Source organism: Carcharodon carcharias, chromosome 1, assembly GCF_017639515.1.
Source record: "Carcharodon carcharias isolate sCarCar2 chromosome 1, sCarCar2.pri, whole genome shotgun sequence".
Classification (NCBI taxonomy): domain Eukaryota; kingdom Metazoa; phylum Chordata; class Chondrichthyes; order Lamniformes; family Lamnidae; genus Carcharodon; species Carcharodon carcharias.
This window is the reverse complement of record NC_054467.1, coordinates 233349939-233374407: the sequence shown is the minus strand read 5'-3', so window position 1 is coordinate 233374407 and position 24469 is coordinate 233349939. Positions and strand designations below refer to the sequence as shown.

The window sequence follows — 24469 nt, the reverse complement described above, 5'->3', positions numbered from 1 at the left end:
GCACAGACCTGCAGGATGTGTTTATGGTGGTCACACACACCAGCTGAACATTCAGTGAGTGGAAGCCTTTGTGGTTGATGTAGTTGACTGCCTGTTGCCATGGAGATCTAAGTGCAACATGAGTGCAGTTGATGGCACCATGTGCCTATGGAAAACCAGAGATCTGTGAAAATCCCAGCGCTCTTGCTTCCTGGCTTTCCTGATCCCGGGCAAAATGCACAAAGTTTTGTGCCTTCACAAAAATGGCATCCGTGACACACTTGTGCATGGAGGCTTGTGAGATCCTGCACAGGGCACCTGTGGAACCCTGGAAGGAGCCATTGGCATAAAAATTGAGTGCTGCAGTCACTGGCAGTGGATGCCCTCCATATTCCCGTAGTGGTAAATCCTACAGCAGGTGGCAGATGTGACCAACCAGTTCCCTAGACACGTGTAGTCTTCAACCAATGGCACTGGTTCTCAGTCATCTGCAGAAATGACAAGTGGCATCTATAGAGCCTGAGTCTAGCAAAGTGTCTACGGGCGACGGCTAGCTGTGGATCTTCAGCTGTGTGTGCAGCTGCCTCTACCACCCCTTCATCTTGAGGGAGGTGTTCCTCCTTTTGTTGAGCTAAATGCCTCTGCCGCTCTCTTTTTCTTCTTCTCTGGTCTCTGTAAGCAATGAGGTACACCGCTAAATCACCAGGCTCCATGATCCTGATGTTCTCCTCCTGCAGGATTGAAGAGAGACGCATGGATTAGCATGGGTGTGCTAAGAACCTCTCTTGGTTAAGTCTGAAGGCCTCTTCCCTAGACCAGTTCCCTAGACACATGCAGGAAAGCGCTGGCCACCACTTGGATGGTCAGTGTGTAGTGTGCTCATTGGCTGTCCGAAACCTCACCTCCGTCCCACTTCACTTGACCAATTGGCGGCAGCTTTGCCCATTGGACTGCCACTGTGCACTCAGCTCAGGCACAGGCATTCTCCTAACCCGCACTGCAAAGCTGCATTGTTAGCTTGAACCATAATGGATACTGGTCCACACCTTAAAGACATTGCAAGGAGGTCTGAGCACCTCCACCAGTGATTGCCTCATGGCTACCTTTCGCAAGGGGATTGTACAACTTGCCCAGTCGTCCATTTATTCTGGTACCCCCTAAAATGCACGTTAATATGCAGTCTGCGCCCAAGGGGTGAAATGTTCTGGAACATTTGGCAGCATTCTCATGTTTTTGACTACTCGTGTGGGCAAAAAAGCTTCAGAGGCCCGATTCCAGCAGGTCAATGAACGTTCTCAGCTGCGGAAGAATGCTCACTTTTGACAAGCTTTTCCAAGTACTTGGCTGGTTCCCTCCCACCCTGGCATGTGCTTGTGTACTTCCTTCAATCTGTGCTGCCTTGCCCCCAATGCCCAACCCGCCACCCCACCCCTCCCCCCACCCTGCCAATCTCTGACCCACACTAGCACCATTACCCTGGCACCGCACTGAAAGTCAGCTGGGAAAAAGCGATTTGCATTTGCACCCCCTCCAGCCCCCACTCCCACCCCCACGAATGCACGCTGCCTCTTCCTTGATGTCCTATAAAACCATAAGACGTAGGAGCAGAAGTTAAGCCATTCGGTTCGTCTGCTCCACTTTTCAACGAGATCATGGCTGATCTGATAATCCTGAACTTCACTTTCCTGCCTTTTCCCCATAACCCTTGATTCCCTTACTGACTGAAAATCTGTCTATCTCAGACTTGAATATACTTAACGACCCAGCTTCTACAACCCTCTGTGGTAAAGAATTCTACAGATTGGCTACTCTCTGAGAGAAGAAATTCCTCTTCATCTCTGTTTTAAGTGGGCGGCCTCTTACTCTGAGATTATGCCCTCTGGACCTAGACTCTCCCACAAGGAGAAACAACCTCTCAGCATCTACCCTGTCAAGCCCCCTAAGAATCTTATGTTACAATAAGGTTGCCTCTCATTCTTCTAACTCCAATGAGTACAGGCCCAACCTACTCAACCTCTCCTCAGAAGAAAATCCCTCCATACCCGGGATCAACCTAGTGAACCTTCTCTGGACTGTCTCCAATGTCAGTACATCTTTCCTTCGATAAGGGGACCAAAACTGTTCACAATATTCTGGTGTGGTCTAACTATTGCCTTGTATAGTTTTAGCAATACTTCCCTATTTTTATACTCCATTCCCCTTCAAATAAAGGCCAACATTCCATTTGCCTTCCCTATTACTTGTTGAACTTGTGTGTTAGCATTTTAGGGATTCATGCATGAGGACCCCCAAATCCCTCTGTGCTACATCTTTCTCCATTTAAATAATATTCAGCTCCTCTATTCTTCCTGCTAAAGTGCATAACCTCACATTTTCCCACATGATATTCCATTTGCTAAGTTTTTGCCCATTCACTTATCCTCACTATGTCCCTCTGTAGACTCTTTGTGTCATCCTCACCACTTGCCTTCCCACCTATTTTTGTATCATCCACATATTTGGTGATAGTACATTCACATCCCTCATCTAAGTCAGTAGTGTATATTGAAAATAATTGAGGCCCCAGCCACTCCACTAGTTACAGATTGTCATCCTGCAAATGTCCCCCTTATCCCAACTCTCTGTCTTCTATTAGTTAGCCAATCCTCTATCCATGCTAATATACTACCCCCAACACCATGGGCTCTTATCTCATTAAGTAGCCTTATGCATGATACCTTATTGAACGCCTTTTGGGAATCCAAATATATTACATCCTCTGGTTCCCCTTTATCTATACTGCTTGTTACCTCCTCAAAGAATTCTAATAAATTTGTCAGACATCATTTCCCTTTCATGAAGCTATGCTGACTCTGCTTGATTATATTATGCATTTCTAAATGCTCTGCTATTACATCCTTTATAATAGACTTCAATATTTTCCCAATGACAGATGTTAAGCTACCTGGCCTATAGTTACCTGTTTTTTGTCTCCCTCCTTTTTTGAATAAGGGTGTTACACTGGCAGTTTTCCAATTCTCTGGGACTTTTCCAGAATCTTTGGATTCTTGGAAGATTACTACCAATGCTTCCACTATCTCTGTCACTACTTCCTTTAATATCCTAGGATGCAACCATCAGGTCCAGGGGACTTATCGGCCTTTAGCCTCATTAGTTTTCCTTGAACTTTTTCTCTAGTGATAGTTATTGTATTTATTTCCTCCCCCTCTTTTGCCCCTTGATTATTTAGTATTGGAATGCTATTAGTGTATTCTACCGTGAAGACTGAAGCAAGCCCTTGGGAGAGCTGTCTCACTGTCTCGTCAAGCAACAGCTGACATAGTCAAACTCACAGAACCATTCTTTACAGACAGTGTCCCCATCACCATCCCTTATGTCCTGTCCCACCGACAGGATAGACCCAGCAGGGGTGGTGGTGCAGTGGTATACAGTTGGGACGGAGTTGCCCTGGGAATCCTCAACATTGACTCTGGACACCATGCAGTCTCATGTTATCAGGTCAAATGTGGGCAAGGAAAACTCCTGCTGGTTACCACCTACCGTCACCCCTCAGCTGATGGTCCTCCATGTTGAACACCACTTGGAAGAAGCCCCGAGGGTGGCAAGGGTGCAGAATTAACTCTTGGTGGGGGACTATATGTCCATCACCAAAGGTGGCTCGGTAGCAACACTACTGACTGAACTTGAAGAGTCCTAAAGGACATGGCTGCTAGGCTGGGTTTTTCACAGGCGTTGAGGGTAGCAATAAGAGGGAAAAATCTACATTACCTCATCCTCACCAATCCACCTGTTGCAGGTGCATCTGTTCCTGACAGTATCAATAGGAATGACAACCGCACGGTCCTTGTGGAGACGAGCTCCTTTCTTCACATTGAGGATACTGTCCATCATTTTGTGTGGCACTACCACAGTACTAAATGGGATAGATTTTGAACAGATCTAGCAATCAAGATGAACTTTTTTTAAGGGAGGGAAACAATTAACGTGCAAGAGTGCTGCATGATTTTATGGATTTGGGAATATCCTGATAGATCTTTATTTTCCCAATCTTATTCATATAGCCAGGTTTTTGCAGAGTTGGGATAGCTCCATGGATGTTTCAAAATGGCGGGCAGGATGCAGATGCAGAAGTCCCACCCTTGTTTCTGACAGATCCAAATTTTGCCTGTAGGAGAAAGGAGGGGTGAGGCGTGTTTCAGACAGGAGGGAAACCCAAACTCAGCAGCACCATTTCAACCCAAAGCTGCATTCAAATAGATCTGATTTTGGCTCTTGCAAGGGCCTTAACCCTCAGTGTAGGTGTCACTAATTGATGGAATAGACATAAACACTCTTGAAGGGCAGATAAGGTCTGTATAATTGTCATGATCTGAAATTTTTAAATACCCTGCTCTTTAGAGCTAAAGAAAACTTGCTGTAGCTGTCAGTGAAAGTTAAAATAAACCCTCTGCTACACTGCTTTGATTGACAGGAGTAGGTTAGAAAAAAGGTTATACAGTTTCAATATAGCTGTTTGTTGACTTTTCCCCAAGGGAAAAAAAAATCATTACGCCATTGTGAATGCTTGGCCGAGTTTCAAAAGATACAATTGCCTCAGCAGAAGGTTCTGAGTTCACAGTTTGATTGACAGCTTAGAGGCTATTAAGGGATTAGCTGTCTTTGCTGTGGGGTCTGAATTGAAGTTTGTTTTTAATGAGAGATTAACTGCTTGAGACTTAAAAGCTTTGAATGGATGTTATGAATTGAAAATTTTTAACTTACAAGTATGTAGGTGTGAGAGCTATGATAGACTGTTAAAAGCTTTTTCTTTTTTATCTCTATACGGCTCCTGAGGTATGCCCAGAATGGATATGAGGTGAGTGGCTATGGAGGTTGCCAGGAAGGTATGAGGAGCCGTGGGGTGTGGGTGGAGGGCATGTTAGCATTGAGTTGGTGTGGAGGGTATGGGTACTTAGTGGGGGGCATAAGTTGGTTTTGAGTTGGCATAGTGGGTATGAGAGGCCTTGAGGGTATGAATGAGGCCTGAGTTGGCATGGCAGATATGAGGGGCCAAGGGGGTGGGTGAGGGTTGAGCAGTGAGGTCAAGAGAGCCTAACAAATTGTAAAACAACTGGGAAAAAGTCCCAGAGTACCGAGATTGGCCTTCTAACCTCAGGCTTTCTAAGCTGCCTCGGCATTTGCCTCTATGGCCATCTAATGCTCTGCTTCCAGTCAGTGGGCCCAGCTGTGTTTTGCAACTGTATTGCCCCAACTGAAAATTGTGCATTTTGGGGCACTTTTTACCAAGCTGGATATGGCAAGTCGGGAAATTTCCGGACTCAAACTATCTGCATCAGTAGCGAAAATCCGGCCCATAATCTATGATTATAAATGTATCTGTGAGTACATTTTATGTACTTTTTCCCAACTTGCCGTCAATGGGAAATGTACATTAAGATCTATAAGCTAAGAAAGGAGGGAACACGGCAGCAATAATATTTATGTGAGGAATATTAAGTTTAGGCGAGGAAAGAGAAGGGACTTTATTGAGACTTTGCAAATTTTATTCTTTCCAATGGCAGTTGTTGTGTTATGAAAAATCACCTTTTTGTTCCTCAGTGTGACAAAATCTCAATTTATTTCAGTCCATTACACTCTGTTCCAGCCTTGACAGGACCATGTTCTATGAAATTCCTCACTCTCTTGTTGCAAGACAAATGAACCAGGGAAAGGTGGGGGAACCTTGGCATAAAATTGATTTCCTGGCCCTTTCTCCAACTGTGAAATCTCACTGCTATAAGCATGTGGCTCATATTCTTTATAACGCTTCTAAGTGTGAGCCCAGCTTGTATATCACAGCATATTACCAGGTGACATGTTCCGCCGTTGTGAGTATGGCAGTGGCAAAACATGGTCCACACGATCAGCAGCAACTCTTGGTTCTGGGTCATACATGAGTAAATGGTTAAATGCTGGTGATTCTGTCACCCTAGCTCCACACAAGCCCATGTGAAACTTTTTCGATGGAGAGAGATTTATGAATCCTAAAACACGCACAACCATATCATGTATATAAAACACCTCAAGGAGACCCAAACTACATGAACTGGTTTATTTTACTGCAGATCAACCAGGAGTAAGATTTACCTTCTTGTGCAATGTGTAAATCTATTCCCAAAGCATAGAGAAAATTTGCTCTAAGGTGTCAAGTAATTTTTTTTTAGGTGAATTCAATATGGTTTAAATGTGTTGTAAAGAGACACTGGCATGATTTAGTAACTGCAGTGGTAAGTTTTCCTCTGTACATGCGGTGTGACAAAATTTTATGACCATTCCTCTTAAAGGAATTTACACAGTAACTCCTCATACTTTATTTCAGTTATGAAGATAGATTGGAAAAGTTAGGACTGCTTTCCTTGGAGAAGAGAAGGCTGAGAGATTTGATAGAGGTATTAAAAATCTCAAGGGGTCTGGACAGAGTAGATAGGGAGAATCTATTCCCACTGGTGGAAAGATCGAGAACGAGGGGACACAGATTTAAAGTAATTGGTAAAAGAAACAAAAGCGATAGGAGAAAAAACCTTTTCACGCAGCGAGTGGTTAAGGTGGGCGCCGCTGGCAAGGCCAGCGTTTGTTGCCCATCCCTCATTGCCCTTGAATTGAGTAGCCTGCTAGGCCATTTCCGAGTTCAGAGGCAGCCACATTGTTGTGGGTTTGAAGTCAGCTGTAGGCCAGACCAGGTAAGGATGGCAGATTTCCTTCCCTAAAGGACAATAGTGAACCAGAGGGGTTTTTATGACAATTATCATGGTCACCATGACTGAGATAAGCTTTCAATTCCCAGATATATTGAATTTAAATTCCAGCAGCTGCTATTTGAACCCACGTCCTCAGAGCATTAGCCTGGGCTTCTAAGTTACTAGCCTAGTGACAATACCACTATGCCACCATCTCCCCATAATGTGCTGCCTGAGAGTGTGGTGGAGGCAGGTTCAATCAAAGGTTATTATCTGAAAAGGAAGGACCTGCAGGGTTATGGGGAGAAAGTGGGAGAATGGCAATAAGTGAATTGTTCATTTGGAGAGCTTGTGCAGACATGATGGGCTGATTGGCCTCCTTCTGCGTTGTAACAATTCAGTGATTCTGTGACATAGGAACAGCTTTCCTGTATGCTCCATCTTCACAGCTACCAATCTGTGTGCTAAATCGACTATAATTGAGGACTTTATGCCTTTTAGGGCATTAGTAACCAGAACCAGGGGAAAAGTTGATAAAAGGTGAAAAAAAACTCTCCGAATATGGAAAATGATGGTCTCAAGAAATGCTGTTGCAGCTGTCTTTGCCCTAACAATGCAGTTTCAAATGTTTCTATTTCTTTGGATGCAGAAAGCAAAATAAATATTTTCTGGAAAGATTCTTGGAAGATGTGCTATCAAAGTTAGAGACAAGTAATTTGCCCTTGAGCTCCAAATCTACACTCTAACATTGGCCCACTGCGGCTGCAATATATGGAGCTACAAGATACAATAGAGCGGCTCACCAAGGTTACATTGACAACATCTGTCAACCTGGGAGGTCACTGGTTTTGTGGGTAGGGGCTTCACCAGTACAGCATTTTCTAACCCAATGGTGAGGATGGTGGAAACTCAATTTACACTTGACACAACTTGCATTAAAAATTCTGTGGAAGTCTTGCACTGGTTTGGTCAATTTCTTGTTTTTTTATTCATGCATGCGATGTCGGTGTCGCTGGCTGGGCCATCATTTACTGCCCGTCCCTGATTGCCCTTGAGAAGGTGGGGGCAGGCTGCCTTTTTGAACCACTGCAGTTCATGTTGTGTAAGTCCAACCACGGTGCTGTTAGGGAGGGAGTTCCAGGATTTTGACCCAGCGACAATGAAGAAACAGCGATATATTTCCAAGTCAGGATGGTGAGTGACTTGGAGGGAACTTCCAGGTGATGATGTTCCCACGTAAGCTGCCCTTGTCCTTCAAGGTGGTAGTGGCCGTGGGTTTGGAAGGTGCTGTCTAAGGATCCTTGGTGAGTTTCTGCAGTGCTTAGCCAGTGTTCACCAGTGTTCAGCCAGGTTGCATTGATAAAATCAGTGAAAATGAGCAGAAACTTTAAGTTTCCATGTTTTATGAGTAGGGATGCAGAGTACAAAAAAGAGAGAACCCTAAACCTGTACAAATGACTGGTTTCACTGCAGTTAGATTATTGTGCTCCCAAGTGGGCATTCTATTTTAGTAAGGATGTCAAGATAATGGAAAGGGTACAGAAACTTTAATCACATGCAAGCCCTTCCAGCCTACTCTCTGAGCTACATGCAGTTCCACTTTCTGGGCTGGTGTCAACAAATGTATGGTGGAGTGATGCTACCTGTTCAGCAGTGCTGTCCTCTTCTTTTTCCTCTGTATACATATCCTGGATTTGAAAAGTAAGAAAGGGAGAAGAGTTAGATTTTAGTAAACAGAGTCAGACGAATGGCTTCTGAACACAGTCGCAATCTTTCATTGATCATGTGTGCGGGCGAAATTTGAGATGAGGGGAGGATGGTGAAAATCAGTGTAGGACCTTTCCTCTCACTAGGTGTGATAGCAGACAGAACAATTTTGTATGAGGGGTATTGCTGCCTAAACATGGCTGCAGTGCAGGAATAAGTTCAATAACTTCACGTGGATAGTGAAGGAAAGCCTCCTAACTCATCTTTTTCATTACTCTGGGATTTGCACTGCATGTTGTCCCTCCAGTTCCAGCATCCTCCTCCAATCCCTGCAGCACACTTTACTCCCTCTCCTTCACCTCTTAATGTCATACTCCGCACCTGCTGCTCTCCTCGCTGTCCATGTCCAAGACCTGTTTTTCAAACGAGGACAGCACTTGGATAAGTCCTGGCCTTCCTCTTGTGGCTGCCTGCTCCCCGTTATTGTGTACAGCCTTGCCCTTTGAGAAAGAAGAGAGGGTGGAGGATTTAACGGAGCCTGCAAGAGTGGGGGAAACATGGCATGAGGGGTGACTGAATTAGGTGGGAGCTGAAATTTCGTATTTTCCGACAGTAGGTTGAGATGCAGAGATTAACTCAGTGGCAGGCTGATAGCATGTCAGGCCTCATGACCTCCTGTGGTGGGTTTGTACTTGTAATACATTTGCATGCGATGAATACTCATTAGTGTAAAACATTTTTAATGACATCCTACCTTCATGATAAAGTCAGAGGTGCATTAGAATCTCGTGGCTCCTGGTTCACATTCTCTTAAAGGTGATGTGCAATGATCAGCTTTGTGCGGTTGTGTCTGAGGTCAGCAGTTTTCCTTGTTGAACTCTGCGGTACAAGTGGGTGGAGCAGGAGAATGGCAGTTTGCATGGAGGCTCGAGACCAGCAAGGGTGAGTCAATGGTGGGATGGGGGGTGGGGGGGGTGGGTGGGTGGGGGGGTGGGTGGAGGGGGGTGTGGTGGTCATGTGGAGTGAGTGGGGTTCGGGGCATGGAGGAGTGGAAGAGAGAAGAGCCTGGCATTCTGGGTGTGGTGGGGATGGTAGGGACTATCTGTCAAGGTGAGAAAATGAGGGGCTGTATCAGTACTGTCCACATGTGGGTCGATCTTAGGATGTTGACTAGCAGAATCCTTACAGAGCTTTGAGTTCACACAATCACAGATCTTTATAGTGCAGAAGGAGGCCATTCAGCCCATTGAGTCTGCACTGGCTTGCTGAAAGAGCATTCTACCTAATCCCACTCCCCTGCCTTATCCCTGTAACCTTGAACATTCTCTCTTTTCAGGTAGCAATCCAATTCCCTTTTGAATACCTCGATCGAACCTGCCTCCACCACCCTCTCAGGAAATTTATTCTAGACTCCAACCACCATTTGGGTGAAAAAAAATTTCCTCACATCACTTCTACTCCTTTTGCCCATTATTTTGGATCTGTGCCCTCTAGTTCTTGATGTACTTTTGACAGGGAACAATTTCTCACTATTTACCCTGCCCATACCCCTCAGGATCTTGAATACCTCTATCAAGTCTCTTCTCAGCCTTCTTTTCTCCAAGGAAAACAGACCCAACCTCTCCAATCTATCCTCATAGCTATAGTTCTTCATCCAGGGCATCATTCTTATGAATCTCCTCTGTCCAATCTCTCTTCAATGCCTTCACATCCTTCCTCAAGTATGGCGCCCAGAACTGGACACAGTACTCCAGGTGAGGCCTCACTGGTGTCTTACACAAGTTCAACATGACCTCCTTACTCTTGTGCTCAAGGCCCCTATTAATAAAACCTAGGGTACCATATGCTTTATTATCTGGTCTCTCCACATGCCCTGCCACCTTCAATGACTTATGTACATATACACCGAGGTCCCTTTGTTCCTGTGCCTCCTTTAGAGTTTCTCTCTTTATTTTTATACTATATTTCCACATTCTTCCTGCCAAAATGAATTAGCTCACACCTCTCTGTATTGAAATTTGTCTGCCCAATCCACCAACATGCCTATGTCCTTTTGAAGTTCGAGACTATCCTCATCACAGTTGACAAAGCTTCCAATCTCCATATCATCTGCAAATTTTGAAATCATGCCCTGCACACCAGTTAAGGTCATTAATGTATATCAAGAAGAGCAAGGGTCCCAACACTGACCCCTGGGGTACTGCAAAACAAATCTTCCTCCAATCTAATACATATCCGTTTATCAATACGCTCTGTTTTCTGTCACTCAGCCAATTTCCTATTCTCCCTTTTATTCTGTGACCTAGAATTTTGCTCACAAGTCTGTTGTGTGGCACTGTATCAAATGGCTTTTGAAAATCCATATTCACTACATCAACAGCATTGCCCTTACCAACCTTCTCTGTTACCACCTCAAAAAACTCCAGCAAATTAGTTCAACATGATTTTCCCTTAATTAATCTATGCCGGTTTCCCTTAGTTATCCTGCACTTGTCTAAGTGACTGTTAATTTTGTCCCAAACTATAGTTTCCAGGAAGTTTCCCTACCACTGAAGTCAAACTGACTGGTCTGTAGTTGCCAGCTGTATCCTTGCACTCCTTTTTGAACAAGTGTGTAATGTTCTCAATTCTCTAGTCCTCCGGCACCACCCCTGTGTCTAAGGAAGACTGGAAGATTATCTGAAATTTCCACTCTCACTTCCTTCAATACCCTTGTATGCATCTCATTCAATCCTGGTACCTTATCAATTTTAAGTAAAGATAGTCTTTCTAACACCTCCTCCTTTGCAATTTTAAATTCCTCGAGTGTATCAGTTACCTCCTCTCTCACCTCAGCCTGGGTAGCATCTTCTTCCTTTGTAAAGTACTTGTTTAATACCTCCACTACTTCTCCTGCCTCCACTTGCAAGTCTCCTTTTTTATCCCTAATTGGCCCTACCCTTTCTTTTACCACACTTTTATTATTTACATGCTTATAGAAGACCTTGGGATCCCCTTTCATCTACAACATTTCAATTATCCCTAACGGAAGTGATTTTGGACAATCTTCTTTACAATGCATGGAAGGGAGGGCCATCTGAGCTTGGAAGTTCAGCCATGTCCCACAGTGACAAGTACAGCATTGGACACTAACATGAACATTCAGTAAAGAGTGAAAAAAAAATAAAACATTGTTTCTTCCACAATAAAGAAATGACCCCAACTCCCTTGTAATCATCAATCTATGATACCCGTGAGGCATGCCAGTAAATTTAGTTCTGACAGAGCTAGTCCCAACAAATAATGATGATTCACATGTGAATAAAGTGAAACCAATGTAATGTGAAATATTTACAAGTGAAATTTAAATTTGAAAAAACACCCGTGCCATCATTGTGCTTTCAATAAGTCTTACGTTAATGACAATAGAGTTGGGCAGGAAAGTTGTGGCCGTGATGACAAGTCTCTCTGTCCAGAAGGCTCTTTTCTTGCCCACCCATGCCTTCTGCCTTTGTTAGCTGACAGCGGGTTTCACCAATGAAAATCTTCTCCCACTGCGTGACTGTATGTGTCTCCCAGGCAGGCTGCCAGCACTTTAAATTTTAATTGAACCAGCAAAAGGCAAGAGGGTGGATGTGGTGCCCACTTCCTGTTCCACCATCAGGAACAGTGTGACATGGTTAAAATTCCACCCTGCATGCCAACGTTAGAACCATTTTGAGGTCATGCATGTCAGGGTTGAATAGTGTGGGTGGGTGAAGGATAGCAGAGGTGTGAGGAGGTGAAGGATGTAATTGTCCAAATAATCACCCCAAAAGTAGGAGAAGAGATACTCCTCAAACTGAAACTTTGCCACCTCCACCCACTCTTTCGGGGCAGCTTGCCTGCAGATCTTCTTGCCACCCAGAGGTAGAATCCCCTCTTCCTGTCAACCTAATCCAATAAAACCTCCAAAACAGTGACAACCTGTGTGGGGAAGGGGTTGTCAGTATGTGACCTTTCCTTTAAGAGATGAAAGGAGCCTTTAATTTGCATCAGGATCGCACAAAATTGATACCCCCCCCCCCCCATTTAGGAAAGGAGCCAATCAATACATCAGAAGCAGGAGTAGGCCACTCGGCCCCTCGAGTCTGCTTCCCCATTCAATAAGATCATGGCTGATCTGAATGTAACCTCAATCCCACATTCCTGCCAACCCCCGATAACCTTTCACCCCCTTGTAAATCAAGAATCTACCTAGCTCTGCCTTAAATTATTCAAAGAATCTGCTTGCGCCATCTTTGAGGAAGAGAGTTCCAAAGACTCACAACCCTCTGAGAGAAAAAAATTCTCATCTCTGTCTTAAATGAGCGACCAATTACTTTAAACAGTGACTCCTAGTTCTAGATTCTCCCACATGAGGAAACATCTTCTCCACATCCACCCTGTCAAGACCACTCAGGACCTTAAAGTTTTCAATCAAGTCATCTCTTACTCTTTATCAATGGATACAAGCCTAACCTGTCTAGCATTTCCTCATAATCAACCTGCCCATTCCTGGTTTTCTATCCATGCCAATATGTTACCGACTACACCGTGTGCTTTTACTTTCTGCAATAACCTTTGACGTGGCACTTTATCAAATTCCTTTTGGAAATCTAAATACAGTACATCCACCGGTTCCCCTTCATCCATTGCACATGTGACTCCTTCAAATAACTCCAATCAATTGATTAAAGTGCCCTGCTTCTAACATTTTCCCAACGACAGATGTTAGGCTAACTGGCCTATAGTTTCCTGCTTTTTGTCCCCCTCCCTTTTTGAATAAAGGAGTTACATTTGCCATTTTCCAATCTAATGGAACCTTCTCGAAATCTAGGGAATTTTGGAAAATTAAAACCAGTGCATCAACTATCTCACTAGCCACTTCTTTCAAGACCTTAGGGTGAAGTCCATCCGGACCTGGGGATTTGTCAGCCCGCAGGCCCAAGAATTTGCTTAATACCACATCCTGGTGATTGTAATTTTCCTGAGTTCCTCCCTCCCTTTTCCTGATTTATAGCTATTTCTGGAATGTTACTTGTGTCCTCTGTAATAAAGACCAAAGCAAAATACCTGTTTAATTCATCTGTTATCTCCCTGCCTTCCTTTATCAATTCCCCAGCCCCACTTTCTATAGCAGCAACACAATAGTACAGATAGTGCTGGCAACCCATCTATCTTAGCTGGATGAGTGGCATGAATTTGGGCTCCGCCTTGTGGCTCTGTGATCAGGCACATGGGCATTTACGTACCATTTTGCGCCTGAAAATGTACCGGGAGAAATTTCTGCACTGGGATGCCATCTGAAGAATACAATTGTGGGAACAGAATTTATCAACGGTTTTAAGAGGGATGTAGGTAAAGATGTACAGAGCTTTGGGACAGGGCAAAGGGTTGAAGTGGATAGTGGCTTTCAAAGAGCCGGCACAGGCATGATTGGCTGAATCACCCTTTTATGCTGTAAAATTTTATGAACCCACTATCAACATAGTCACTTTATAGACACTGTCTCAGAAATCCTAATAGTGTGCTGGTTCTTTTCCACAGATGCCAGTCATAACCTTGAACCCTGGAATAGCTCTGTCTCCCATGCCAATACCTCAGATGTGAACAATGACACTAGGCCCTGCAGCATTCACCCTGACACCTCAAATGACAGCAGTAACCCGTCAGATGCTTCAGATGGCTCAGCGGAACTGCCAGCAACAAGAGGCTGTGTGCAGTCTAGTAGCTCCAGGTTTCAGTCACCTGTAGAGACAGAGGAGACACACCCCACAGAATCAGTGGAAGAACATAAGAAGCCTTTTGCTATTATTAACACCGGCCTGCCCAAGTTGTTTGGTAGTTTGACAAATGTTTTTTACAAGCTAGCTAGTGGATATGCTAATGCGCAAAAGTTGAACACCATGCTAGAAGGTGTCTTCAGTCATGTTATACCAGTGATGGGTGGACCGCCAAGTAATAAATCATCTCAGTTGGCTAGGCCAGCTGCATGGGCAAAGTAGTGTGGCCCATGGAACCACACTGGACCTGGTGGTCCAGGATTTCCCCCTTCACAAACAGGGGCCACATCTCAACTATCCATCCTGATGTCAGAACACAAATTCAATGGCAGTGATAGTCATTCATCAACATAATCAATATTCTGTCCTGATGTCTTGGAAAAGCAACCTTGAAATGCAATTTTTCTACCTTAGCAAATAAAATAACAAGCACATAGAATCTTTCTGGACCTCATGACAGAATTGTTTGACCTGATTTGCATTTGTCCAGTGGTTTTAAAAAAAAAGTTCTGTTTAACTTCCACATTCAGACAGCGACAACTTGCCAACTACAATGTGGTTAATCTGCACATAGGCTGGTTCATACATCACTCAACAGGTTTTAGTACAAGTGAGGGAGGGAACTCTCAAGATCACTTCGGAATTTATTGCTTCCCCCAGCCTCTTAGGAAAGTGCTAAAACCTATCTTGAATAATTAATCCATAACATGAAAGAAAGAAGGAATGTGCAATTATATTGCCTCTTTAGGTTGTTCAATTAGTAGCGCATTTGCCCCTGAGTCAAAGGGTTATGGGCTCAAGTCCCAGTGCAGCACATAAACACAGATGTGCAGGCTGATACTTCAGTGCTTGGGGGAGTGCTGTGCTGTCTTTTGGATGAGGTTTTAAATCGAGGCCCTGTCTACCTTCTCAGGTGGATATAAAAGAACACGTTACTGTTTCGAAGAAGAGCAGAGGAGTTCATGCTGGTGTCCTGGCTAGTTTCCAACCTTCAAACAACTTCAGAAAAACAGATTATCTGGCAATTATCGCATTGGTGTTTGTGGGAGTTGGCTGCCACATTTCCAGCATTACAACAGTGAATACACACCAAAATACACTTCATCAGCTGCCAAGCACTTTAGGACATCCAGTGGTTGTGAAAGGCGTTACATAAATGTAAGTCTTCCCTCCTTTCACAACGGCAGGACGTCCTAAAACACTTCACAGCCAATGAAGTAGTTTTGAAGTGTAGCCGCTGTTGTAATATAGGAAATGCAGCAGTGATGAGGTTCTGATATTTTCGGGGTGTAAGTTGGGAGATAAATATTAGCCAGTACACAGAGGAAAACTCCCCTGCTCTTCTTCCAAATAGTGTCATGGAATCTTACACATACACCTGAGGTGTGAACACTGCAGTACTCCTCAGTATTGTACTGGAACTTCAGTCTAGATTATGCTGACCAACAAGAGTCTGGAATGGGACTTGAACCTCCAACCTTCTCACTCAATGGCAACCCTAGACCAGCTGTCTAAATTGGCTGCAGATGTGTGGGATGATGGGTGGAAATCTTGCCAGCCACTGATCAGGGTTTCTAACAGTATTTTCATGGAGCACGTACCCAGCAGATTTGATTCAAAGACCTGCCCGGATAAAAGGAAGGAGTTGATGCCTGTGTTAAAACAGCACACAAAGGGATATCACTGGAACATATTCAGTGTTTTATTATTAATATTGCAAAATGTAATTGCTAGACTCAGTATGTTTCTTCTGAAGAAAAAATAAAACACAGCTCTATCTTATTTGTTGAACTTCTATGTCTAAGCAGTATATCACCTGTTCTCGAAGCCTTTTTTTAACAGAACACAAAGCATTCTTCAGGTAAAGCCATAGCTCATCTGGCTCTCTTAAAAAGTGGTTGGTAGAGGCAAATGGGAGATCCTTCAGTTCTTACACAACCACCTCCAGCCTCGGGAACAAACTGGCTCAGCTTTGGGGTTCAACCTCTGATGTAGTCTTATGTGATGCTGAGTGACCAGACTGAATCAGTTATCAGCTTGTGCTCAAATGATCACCTCCACGGGCTCAGTCTTTGACCCAGTCAAAGCAACTGGCTTGATGGAAGAACCAGCACTAACCTAGATCAACTTTGATCCCAGCTGAGCCTGACTTAAAACTCAGCGTTTTTCCACTGAAACTACCAGTCATTTTGCAAAAGAGCGGGACATTGGTTGGGAAAAAAATCTTTGGGAAGTTTAATCAAAAATCCAATGACTTGCACATCCTCAACAATTGAAGCTGTCTAAGTCTCTCAGATGAAGTTTTGTTCATGTGGTTGCAGTCCAAATAGGGCTGCCCAGTAAGGCTTTACTTCTAGAATTACTAGCTACCTTGGGCAATGCAAAAGCAGCTTTGGTGTTGCTTACAACAGAAAAGGCTGGAAATACACAGCAGGTGAGGCAACATGGAGAAAGAAACAGAGTTAATGTTTCAGGCCACAGACCTTTCATTAGAACTGTTCCGATGGAAGGTCATTGACCTGAAAGGTTGGGCTGGATTTTACGTGCCCCCACTGGGGAGTTTTTGGCAGGGCAGCACGTAAAATAGATCAGATGCCAACTGACCACCTTCACACCCACCCCTAAGCTGACCCCCATAAAACTCAAGATGGACAAGTGTCAAAACCGGCAGCCCGCCTTACATATGTAAGTACATAATTAAAGGTCAGTTAGGCTTGTTAGCAAACCTATTGACCTGATCAATACAATGCCCACACCAAAATGCAGCTGCATGGGCAGCTAGGCAGGAGTGCAGAGGCTGCTTTTTAAGGCCTAGATGAAAAAGGACAGGAAGCGGGCATCTTATTCAGGGAGTGCAGTGCACCTATTGGAGGCATCCCCCACCATCACCCCGGCCCCCAAAATGTCGTCCCCACCTTTCTTTGGTGCTGCTGTCCTCCAAAACACAAGTCCTCCCTCCTTAGGTTCTTAGATCCCTGCCCTCCCTAAAACCTCAGGAATTATCTTTCTGGGGCAGCCATGATCTTTGTCTTGCAGTCCCAGCAGCGCCCACTACTGAGCTCTGATGCTTCCAGGACTGCTGGAGCTGCTGGTCAATCAGATTGGCCAGCAGCTCCCAAGGGCGAGGACTTCATTCCACTGAGTGGCTCAACCAATTTAGCCCACCCCCAGCATGTTATGGCTGCAGCATGCGCTTGTTCCTGCTGAGTATTTCGAACATTTTCTGTTTTTATTATTATAGACGATCTTGTGAAATTAACTTGTTCCTTCTCAGAAAAAAGACTGATTTCCTCATATATTTGAAAATAAGCGGAACAGATTAAGGGGATTTTAATAGAGATGTTTGAAATTGTGAGGAGTTTTGAAGCTGTTGATTGGAAAAAGCTACTTCCAGTACTGGCAGGAACCAGAGGGTACAGTTCGCAGATTGCAGATTAGGGGTAGACAATGATGTTGTGGTATTGTCACTGGACTGACAACCTGGGTACCCAAGGTAATACTCTGGAGACCTGGGTTCAAACCCCATTACAGTAGATAGTCAATTTTGATTTTAATGAATTAAAAAGTTGGAACTTAACAAGTCTAATGATGACAATTAATCAATTTCTTAAAAACCTAAATCTGGTTCACTAATGCCCCTTTAGGGAAGGAAATCTGCTGAGCCTACCTGGTCTGGCTTACATGTGACTTCAAACTCATAGCAATGTGGTTGACTCTGAACTGCCATCTGAAATGTCACCCAGTTGTATCAAACCACCAAAGTCAATAAGGATGAAAACTTGATCCACCTAGGCACCAGAAATGACAATAGCCAACTCAGCCCTGTTGACCCTGCAAGGTCCTCCTTACTAACATGTAGAGGCTAGTGCAAAATTGGGAGAGCTGTCTCACAGACTAGTCAAACAACAGACTGAAATAGTCATACTCACAGAATCATGCCTTACAGATAATGTCCCAGAAACCACCATCACCATCCCTGGGTATGTCCTGTCCCACCAACAGGACAGACCCACCAGTGGCAGCACAGTGGTATACAGTCAGGAGGAAGTTGCCCTGGGAGTTTTCAACATCGACTCCTGACCCCATAAAGTCTCATGGCATCCAGTCAAACATGGGCAAGGAAACATCCGGCTGATTACCACGAACAGCCCTCCCTCAGCTGATGAATCAGTGCTCCTCCATGTTGAACACTGCTTGGAGGAAGCACTGAGGGTGGCAAGGGTGCAGAATGTACTCTGGGTAGGGGACTTTAATGTCCATCACCAAAAGTGGCTCAGTAGCACCAATACTGACCGAGCTGGTCGAGTCCTAAAGGACAGAACTATTGGACTGGGTCTGCGGCAGGTATTGAGGGAACCAACAAGAGGGAAACACATACTTGACCTCATCCCCACCAATCTGCCTGTTGCAGATGCATCTGTCCATGACAGTATCAGTAGCAGTGACCACCGCACAGTCATTGTGGAGATGAAGTCTTCACATTGAGGGTACGCTCCATTGTGTTGTGTGGCACTACCATTGTGCTAAATGGGATAGATTTCGAACAGATCTAGCAACTCGAGACTGGGCAACCATGAGGCTTTGTGGGTCATCAGCAGCAGCAGAGTTGTATGCAACCACAACCTGTAACCTCATGGCCCAGCATATTCCCCACTCTACAATTACCATCAAGCCAGGTGATCAGCCTTGGTTCAATGAAGAGTGCAGGAGGGCATGCCAAGAGCAGCACCAGTCATAGCTAAGAATGAAGTGTCAACCTGGTGAAGCTATAATTAAGGACTACTTGCATGCCAAACAGCATAAGCAGCAAGTGATAGAGCTAAATGATTCCACAGCCAATGGATCATATCTAAGCTGTACAGTCCTGCCACATCCAGTCATTAATGGTGGTGAACAACTAAACAATTCACTGGAGGAGGAGGAGGCTTCACAAATATCCCCATCCGCAATGATGGGGGAGCCCAGCACTTAAGTGCAACAGGTAAGGCTGGAGCATTTGCAACAAACTTCAGCCAGAATTGTTGAGTGGATGATCCATCTCGGCCTCTTCCAGAGCTCCCCAGCATCATAGCTGCCAGTCTTCAGCCAATTTAATTCACTCCACGTGATATCAAGAAACGGCTGAAGGCACTGGATACTGCAAAGGCTATAGGCCCTGACAATATTCTGGCAATAGTACTGAAGACTTGTGCTCCAGAACTTGCCATGCCCCTAGCCAAGCTGTTCCCGTACAGCTACAAAATTGGCATCTACTAGCAATGTGGAAAATTGCCCAGGTATGTCCTGTACACAAAAAGCAGGGTAATTCCAACCCAGCCAATTACCTCCCCATCAGTCTACTCTCGATTATCAGTAAAGTGATAGAAGGGGTCATCAACAGTGCTATCAAGAGGCACTTGCTTAGCAATAACCTGCGCAGTGGCACTCAGTTTGTGTTCTGCCAGGGCTACTCAGCCCCTGACCTACAGCCTTGGTTCAGACATGGACAAAAGAGCTGAACTCCTGAGATGAGGTGAGTGTGACTGCCTTTGACATCAAGGCCGCATTTTACTGAGTGTGGCATCAAGGAGCCCTAACAAAACTGGAGTCAATGGGAATCAGGGGAAACATTCCCTGCTGGTTTGAGTCATGCCTAGAACAAAGGAAGGTAGTTGTTGTTGTTGGAGGTCAATCATCTCAGTTCCAGGACTTCACTGCAGGAGTTCCTCAGGGTAGTGTCCTAGGCTCAACCATCTTCAGCTGCTTCATCAATGACCTTCCTTCCATTATAAGGTCAGAAGTGGGGATGATGATTGCACAATGTTCAGCACCATTCGCAACTCAGATACTGAAGCAGTCCATGTCCAAATGCATGGACATGCAAGACCTGGACAATATCCAGGCAAGTAACAATTATATTCATGCCACACAAGTGCCAGGCAATGGCCATCTCCAGCAAGAGAGAATATAATCATCGCCTCTTGACATTCAATGGCATAACCATTGCTGAATCCCCCACTATTAACCTCCTGGGATTACCATTGACCAGAAACTGAACTGGACCAGCCATATAAATACTGTGGCTACAAGAGCAGCTTAGAGGCTAGGAATCCTGCAGCAAGTAACTCATCTCCTGACTCCTCAAAGCCTGTCCACCATCTACAAGGCATAAGTCAGGAGTATGATGGAATATTCACCAGTTGTCTGGATGAGTGCAGCTCCAACACCACTCAAGAAGCTCAACACCAATCAGGACAGAGCAGCCCACTTGATTGGCACCCCATCCACACCCTTAAACATTCATTCCCTCCACTACCAACGCACAGTGGCAGCAGCGTATATCATCTACAAGGTGCACTGCAGGAACTCACCAAGGCTCCTTAGACAGCATCTTCCAAACCCACGACCATTACCATCTAGAAGGACAAGGGCAACAGACAGATGGGAACACCACCACCTGGAATTTCCCCTCCAAGCCACTCACTATTCTGACTTGGAAATATATCGCAGTTCCTTCACTGCCGCTGGGTCAAAATCCTGGAACTCCCTCCCTGATAGCACTGTGAGTGTACCTAACCACATGGACTGCAGTGATTGAAGAAGGCAGCTCAGCACTACCTTCTCAAGGGCAATTAGGGATGGGCAATAAATGCTGGCCCAGCTAGCAACACCCTCATCCCATGAATGAATAAATAAAAAACAATCTAAGATAATTGGCAGAAACAAAGTCAGAGGAGCGATGAGATTTTTATTTTTACTCAGCAACTGGTTCCAATTTGGAATGCTCTGTTTGACAGCCTGATGGAAGCAGATCAAGTAGTAACTTTCAGATGGGAATTGGATATATACTTGAAAAGAAGAAATTTGCAGGGTTATGGGGAAAAGCACAGGGGAGTGGGATGAATTGGATAGCTCCTTCAAAGAGCCAGAAGAGAGACAATGCCTCCCCTCTGTGTTAGACGGGTTTATGAAGTAAGGGAAGGAGTAGGATCAGGGTTGTGAGTTGGCCACTCAGAATTTCATACCTCTTTCTTGACACAGTGATAACATCAGACAGGTCTCTTACCATGAATACAGCAGCAAGATTGTCTACTGGTTAGAATGCCACGATGGATCCCAGAGATGTCACAAAGAGTATACTTTTACATAGTTTTGCTTGACCTTTCCCTATCATCCAGCCTCTATCGGCTAATCAGCAAAAATTGTTTAGAAAAGTTTGTCCCTGCTAACTGCAGTAGCATTCAGATCAAGTAAGATCTATTGGGAACCTTCCCTTTCCAGTTATGTATGTTGACATGTACGTGGGCTTCCAGTCTCATACTGGATCTAGTGAACCTCTCGTGCAAGGAGAAACCCCTGGTTCCTTCAGGAAAGTAGTCATGGCAACTGGCAATTGTTGGAGGAAGTTGCAAAGGACACTGGGTTCAAATTTCTGCGTCAATGGTGACCAGTTTGGTTTACTTTCCTGCTCCTGTTTTGGATACAACCCAACATAAATACACTTGCACAATATTGGGCAAACAATTAAACTCATGCAGCAGTCAGCCATGGTTGTATTTGATGCAAGTATCCGAACAGCTGGCCAGGGTTTAGAGGTCGCCAATTGTCCTGGCTAATATTTATCCCTCAGTGAACATCAGCAACCTAACAGATTATCCTGTCATTATTAGATTGCTGTTCCTAAGAGCTTGCTTTGCGTATGTTGGCAGCTGCCTTTCCTACATTATAACAGTGACTACACTTCAAAAGCACTTTTCAAAACATAGAATGGTTACAACACAGAAGGAGGCCATTCAGCCCATCATGTCTCTGCCGACTGTCTATAACAGCCACTCATCTAGTCCCACTCCCATGCCTTTTCCCATGGTCCTGCAAAATTTGTTTCTTCTGATAATTATCCAATGTTTTTTTGAATGCCTTGATTGAATCTGCCTCCACCATGCTCTTGGGCAATGTATTCCAGATCCTATCTACTCAGTGAGTAAAAATGTTTTTCCTCATGTCACCGCTGATTCTTTTGCCAATCTGTCTAAAATGGAGTCTTCTGGTTCTTGACCCTTCAGTCAATGGGAACAGTTTTTCCCTATCTACTCTGCCCAGACCTATGGTTTTGGAAGCCTCTATCAAATCTCCTCTCAATCTTCTTTTCTCTAAGGAGAACAACCCTGTTTTGCCAATCTTCATTGGCTATAAAGCGCTTTGTGATCGTTTAAGGTTTTGAAAGGTGCTATATAAATCTAAGCCTTTATTTTTTTCTCTTTATTATGCCTGATAGGATATTTGGTTTCTTCTCAGCTTTCAAAAAAATTGTTATAATGACTGCTTTAAAGGCCTGTTTCCAGCAGTAACTAAGGGATGGAATGCATGTAACTTTTAACAACATGACCTTTGAGGGATACCCTTTTGAAGTCAGAAGCATCTTTAAAACACACCTTCTGGACACAAGAAACAACTGCCTTGAGTATAGCTGCTTCCCCAAGAGTTTAGATATGGGCCAATGAATCATTAGTCACCGAACAGTGTTAGAGATTGTTCTACCTTTTGAAGAAAATAGAACATAATTAATGCACATTTCTAACAATAAAAAAGGAAAGAAATAACTTTTATTTATTTTCACACTTATCTCAGAAATGTCCCAAAGTAATTGACAAGGGAAAATGATGGTGCAGTGGTAACGTCACTGGACTAGCATTCCAGTAGGATCAGGCTAATGCTCTGAGGGCATCAGTTCAAATCTCACCACAGCTGCTGGTAGAATTTGAATTCAATTAATAAATGTGGAATTGAAAGCTAGTGTCAGTAATAGTAGCTGTGAAACTATCTGGTTCACCAAAAAAAACCCATCTAGCTCACAAATGCCCCTTTAGGGAAAGAAATCTGCTGTCCTTACCCAGTCTGGCCTGTAGCAATGTGGTTGACTCTTAATAGCCTAGCAACCCACTCTGTTCAAGGGCAACAAATGTTGGCCTTGCCAAAAATGCCCACATCCCATGAAAGAACAATATATAAAAAAAAGTTAGTGTTGTGCAGGCAACAGCTGCAGACATTTTGCAACTTCCCATAAACAGGAAGATGAGTGACCAGTTTAATTTTGGTGGGATTAGTTAAGGAGACATCGTTGACTAGGACACAAAGAGAACTCTTTGCACGTTACATAATGTCACGGATCACCCAAAAATCTCCAGTGGGAGAATTTTCCCCTCTTCCAAGGGGGTTTTGTCTCAGGTATGGAAACCCCATCTGCCTGATGGGGTTTGCACCTGAGGAGGAAGGTTTTGGGTGGGGGGGGGAGATGTTTGGGAGTTCCTATTTCCCTGGCCTCAGTATAAGTGTGTAAGGGTGGAGGCCTCTGCACCCAGTGTGTAAGATATCACTACATCCTGAGGGTGAGGCTACAAAGCTGGGGTCAAAGGGGTGTTAGTTCAGTTTGTAGATCAGCTTGAACCCCTGAAACAGAGATGAAGGTTTGTGTAAAGAGGTTTAAGAAGCCGAATGTTAACTCAGGTTGGAAAGGGACTGGCAGCCCCTGAATGGTAATCAAGCAATTGAGTTTTTGAACCGTGGTTTAGCAGACACCCAGGATTTAGCCATCTGCATCCACTGGGCTCATGGACTGGACCTGTACTTTATAGGAAGGCTCTGGCAGGAGCCATCCTAATGTAACTGCCAGGATTGCATCCTGTACAAATCCAGATGTAATCTTTAGCACTGAACTTCCCGCTACTATATTCACCCATATAGTTGGAGGAAAGTCATTGATATTCAGGCAAGGAGGTCTCCTACTAAATCTGTGCTGGCATGCCACCACCACCCCCTCACCCCGCTACTCCCCACCCCACCACACCCCATGACTTGGATTCTCTGCCCTCTGGCTTAAGAGGAAAAGTTGCCAGCCTTCCATTCAATAGCCACCACATACAAATGATGGTTTGCAGGTGGGACTGAGCGACACTTCTGCTTATCCCAGGGATGTGGGGTGGCTGAAGTCTCGTGGACAGTTTGGAACAGGCATGTTGGCCCTGCTTTTGGAAGGAGACGACCAAGTAATGGGCACTTCCCCCTCCTCAGACTGCACAACCCTCCTATTTTATTTCTCTACTAAGCCCTCAAAAAAAAAGCAGACCTTTGGGATTCTGCCTCTCCCTTTAAATGTGATCCTTATCCGGTGTTCCTGCCGTAATATTGTCTGAATTTTCCTCATTGGCTGCAGCAGGCGCCCTCTAGATAGTGGAGATTTAGGCAGAAACTTACTCTGTCGCCATAATAAGTGCCGATCCAATAAGCTGGAGTCACTGTGGGGCCTGG

At 44.5% G+C, this 24469-nt stretch overlaps 1 protein-coding gene across 2 annotated transcripts in view; it reads left to right on the top strand.

Annotated features, from left to right (window-relative positions):
• fgfrl1a (fibroblast growth factor receptor like 1a) overlaps positions 1-24469 on the top strand; it is a 350262-nt gene that overhangs the window by 321345 nt on the left and 4448 nt on the right. Inside the window, exon 7 of one of the 2 annotated variants that reach the window (XM_041197377.1) lies at positions 13950-15967. The exons of the other annotated variant lie outside the window; for it this stretch is intronic. Coding sequence (XP_041053311.1) covers positions 13950-14407 — 458 coding nt within the window. The 3' untranslated portion in view covers positions 14408-15967. Of the gene's footprint in view, positions 1-13949; positions 15968-24469 lie in introns of those variants that run through there. 2 annotated transcript variants of the gene reach the window in all.